The following is a 3945-nucleotide window of genomic DNA, read 5'->3' on the forward strand; positions in this document are numbered from 1 at the left end:
TCATAGCCCGCCCCCTCCCAAACTGGCCTTTGGGGATTGGCTGGAACGGACAGGTCCCCTCTGTCCGTCTCTCTCCTCTTGCTCTCCGGGTGGGGAGGGCGGGGGGTAGGAGGGGGGCGGGATGGTGAGGTGAGGGAGGGAGGGCAGGGGAGGCCTGGGGGAGGTGGGGAGGGGCGGGGGGGTGGTGGAGGTGTGGGAGGGGCGGTGGCGTGTGGCGGGGGAGGAGTGTGTGCTCCGGGCGCGCTGGGATTCTGGGGGACAGTCACTGATCTGCTCCAGCAGCGAGGGCATGTCTCCCTCGATCTTCTCCAGAACGGCGGCCATCTGCTTCTCGATCTGCTCAATCACGCTATCCATCTGCCAGTCGCTGCTGCTGCTGCTACCACCCCCTCCTCCCAACCCCACCGCCTCCAGACCCCCGTACATCCCCCCTCCCACCATGCTGGAGTACATGGAGCAGTAGGGCCCCCCGTACACCCCTTCGGCCCCCACCTCCTGGGTGAATGTGGTGGTGTGGCGGCCCAAACCGGGGGAGCTCCCTAGCGTGTAACACCCTTGGACCCCCCCCCTGGCCATGCTGAACTCTGAACCGTGCCTGTCCGTCCTCCTGTCCTCCCTCTCCCTCCCGACGGGGCTAATGTCGCTCTGTAACCCCACCCCTAACCCCACCTCCACCCCTGCTCCGACTCCCACCGCCAGGGGACCCACATCGCCCCGTACCCCCACGATCCCCACCCCTACAGGCCTCTCTGCCACCGCCTCGGGGAGCTGAGTCTGACACCAGCTGCCATCACTCATCTCCTGCCTCCTCTCATCCTTCTCCTCCGCCTGCACCGCTGGCCTCCTCTCAGGTGGGGGCGCTGTGGCCGTGGCGGTAGCAGTTACAGTGGAACTCGGGGCTGGGCTATGGAGCGTGGCGGCCATCTTGCGTCTGTTAAGGGTCTCGGGGGAGGTGGAGGTGTGTTTGTTTTCAGCGTTGACAGGCAGTGATGAGGCGCCTGGGTCTGAGAGCTTGGTGGGGTCAGGGGTCACGGCAGTGGATGTTTTGGTCTCTGGGGTTGATTTGTTCTGCCCCAAAACGGCGGCCATTTTCCTGCTGCTGTCCCCAGCTCCCTTCTTCACCCCGGCTTTGTCTGGCACCTCCCCCAGAGGTTTAGGGGCTGCCTGTGATAGGTGGGGCTGGGAGAGAGGCTCAGCGGTAGCGGAAGGGGAGATCCCAACGGACGGACTGCGGGGAATCCTCCCTGTCACACTCACCCTCTCCTTCTCCCCTTTCGTCACCCCTCCTCCCTTCTTCTCCTGCTCCGGACCCTCCCCTCCCGGTGTGTTCTCGACCGTCACCTCCAGAGACACACTGCCTGGTGTCATCTCTCCCTTGTTGTCCTCCCCTCCTCCCTGGACCTCTCCCCCCACCACCTGACCCCCCACCTTCCCTCCCCCCTTCCCCTCTGCCGCCCCGTCAGACGCCGTCTCAGTGTTCCTCAGACGCTGCATGAAGGTCGTGATACGGATGGCTTTCTGGAAGAGAGAGAGAGAGAGAGAGAGACAGAGAGAGAGAGAGAGAGAGAGAGAGAGAGAGAGATACAGAGACAGAGAGACAGAGAGAGGGGAAGGGAGAGGTGGGGGGGGGGGCAATGGTAGGGGTAAAGAGAGTGAGACACATGGTGCACACAGATTATAGATCCCAAACGATCAATGTTTATTTGATTGCATCTAAAACATTCCCTTGGATGTGGTTTCTTAGCTCTACCGTAGGACTTAGTAAGCAGCAAACTGTTGAAATGGATTTGTCTCTTTTTTCTAGGCTCTCTGATGTGTCGTCAAACTCAGCGCTACTGTTCAGTGAAATGAAGCTCTGGGCACTACAGGGACAGAGCCGACCAGAAGAGCAGCCTATCTAGTGAGCTTGTGGCTCCAGTTCAAGGCTTCTGCTCAGCTTCTACGTGACACAGAGGCACAGTATGGGTCAATGAGCCAGGAGGTACTTCAGAGGAATGGAGAGGGCCATAAACTCCATCACTGCATCTCAGAGACGCCAGACTGACTTCCTCCCCTCATCTTCTCTCCTTCCCTCCATCGTCCCCGCTGACCCTCACAGATCCGGACAGGGAGAAAGCAACCGGATCGGCCTTCCTTCCGCCATGTTGCTTTCACCTGTCCGGTCTGACTCAGATCAGCTCAGATGAAGGAAAGGGAATGAGGAAGTGAGGAAAGGAGGCCATTTCAGGCTGCTGAGATGAACCCGATGAAGAGGGTTGGGGCAGAGAGGATGGAAACTCTTCTGGGATTGGCTGAATGACAGTGGGCGGGATCAGAGGGGAAGAGGCGCATCAAGAGCGACTCTTCATCTCAACGATCGACACGATCGACACATTCTTTCACTCTGAGCGGCGAATAAATAGAACTTAAACACAAATACATGGCTGACGACTCGCCTTGAGAGCGATTAAGTCATGTCAGAGACGGTCTCGTCCAATAACAACCACATTAGTCAAGAGTCAAGCCGTGCGACAGTTGTGATTCTGTGGCGAGTGAAGGAATGAGTGAGAATGTAGCGTTGCTGTTTAAGAGTCCCTCCTGCCCCAGCTCTCTTATCCCTCTCTCTCCCCGTGATCTACAGTACCTTCAGCTCCTGGGGACACATGCAGGGGGAGAGAAGAGGATTACGCCTGTTACTCTTGCAGTGAAATCATCTCTATTACCTGGACATCCTTCATCGTCATCATCATCATCATCATCATCATTGTTAGAAACCAGACCCTCATCATCATCCTCATCCTCATCCTCCTCATCCTCATCATCATCATCATCATCCTCCTCATCCTCCTCATCCTCATCATCATCATCATCCTCATCCTCATCCTCCTCATCCTCATCATCATCATCATCGTGATGAGCTCATCCTCAGTAATGGCTGTTATTGGATCTTACCCTCCACTTGGCCTTGGCGAAGTTCTTCTCAAACTGGGCACACACTCCGTCCTTGAGGTTCTTCTCCGAGGCGCCGTTCCCCGCAATCCTGACACACGGGACCACACACACCATCTGTCAGCATCTAAACCAGTGTCACAAACTAAACAAGTTTGAATTCGTTTAAGTGTGTGTGTGTGTGTGTGTGTGTGTGTGTGTGTGTGTATGCCTGCCTACCACTCATGCCACAGTGCATCTTGGGCTGTGATTCTCAGCATCTGGTCCACCTCCATCAACCTACACACCAGTTCCTTGGCTGAGAGAGAGAGAGAGAGAGAGAGAGAGAGAGAGAGAGAGAGAGAGAGAGAGAGAGAGAGAGAGAGAGAGAGAGAGAGAGAGGGAGAGAGAGGGAGGGAGAGGATGAAAGTTGAAATTTAACTTAATTTAATCAAATTTATACCTCTAACCCTTGTATAGACAATCTTAAAAAGAAGAATTCAACGAAGGATGCCGTCCCAAAGTAGCATCTCAGAGTGGGCCTTTATCGCCCTCTAGTGGTCAGAGGTCGAACCTGCAGGAGAGATGTCGTCCCAGTACGGTGAGTCGAACTCAAACTCGCCAGCTACGATGCGACAGAAGATGATGCGGTTGTGTAGATCAGTGTTCTCCTCCTCGCACTCGTCATAAAACGGCGGGTTTCCCGACAGTCTGGAGGGAGAGAGAGAAAGAAGGAAAGCGAGAGAATCTTGAAATCAAATACTAAATCTTAGACTGTGGAGACCAAATGCATGTCATTGACATATTGAGGACAGTGTTATAATTTATGCTGTGTAAAGTCAACTATTAATTATGATAAGTTCTGACTCTGAGTTTTACATTAGTTATGACCTGGGTCATATTTTAGCAACTCATGATGAGTTCTAACTTTGTGTTTTAGAGTTATATAATCAAACCCACAGCACACACTCACAGGATGTACATAATAACCCCCACGGCCCAACAGTCCACCGGACGACCATAACGATGACGGGCAAC

General features: G+C 54.6%; 1 protein-coding gene across 1 annotated transcript in view; it reads right to left on the reverse strand.

Moving 5' to 3' along the window:
• camkvl (CaM kinase-like vesicle-associated, like) overlaps positions 1–3945 on the reverse strand; it is a gene marked incomplete at both ends in the record, with an annotated part of 16547 nt that continues 12602 nt past the window's right edge. The window contains 6 exons of the mRNA XM_083674792.1: positions 1–1164; positions 1429–1518; positions 2932–3019; positions 3148–3226; positions 3482–3618; positions 3881–3945. The exon at positions 3881–3945 is cut by the window's right edge and continues 11 nt beyond it. Coding sequence (XP_083530918.1) covers positions 1–1164; positions 1429–1518; positions 2932–3019; positions 3148–3226; positions 3482–3618; positions 3881–3945 — 1623 coding nt within the window. The remainder of the gene's footprint in view (positions 1165–1428; positions 1519–2931; positions 3020–3147; positions 3227–3481; positions 3619–3880) is intronic.

This window comes from Argentina silus (genome assembly GCF_951799395.1).
Source record: "Argentina silus genome assembly, chromosome: 8".
Classification (NCBI taxonomy): Eukaryota; Metazoa; Chordata; class Actinopteri; order Argentiniformes; family Argentinidae; genus Argentina; species Argentina silus.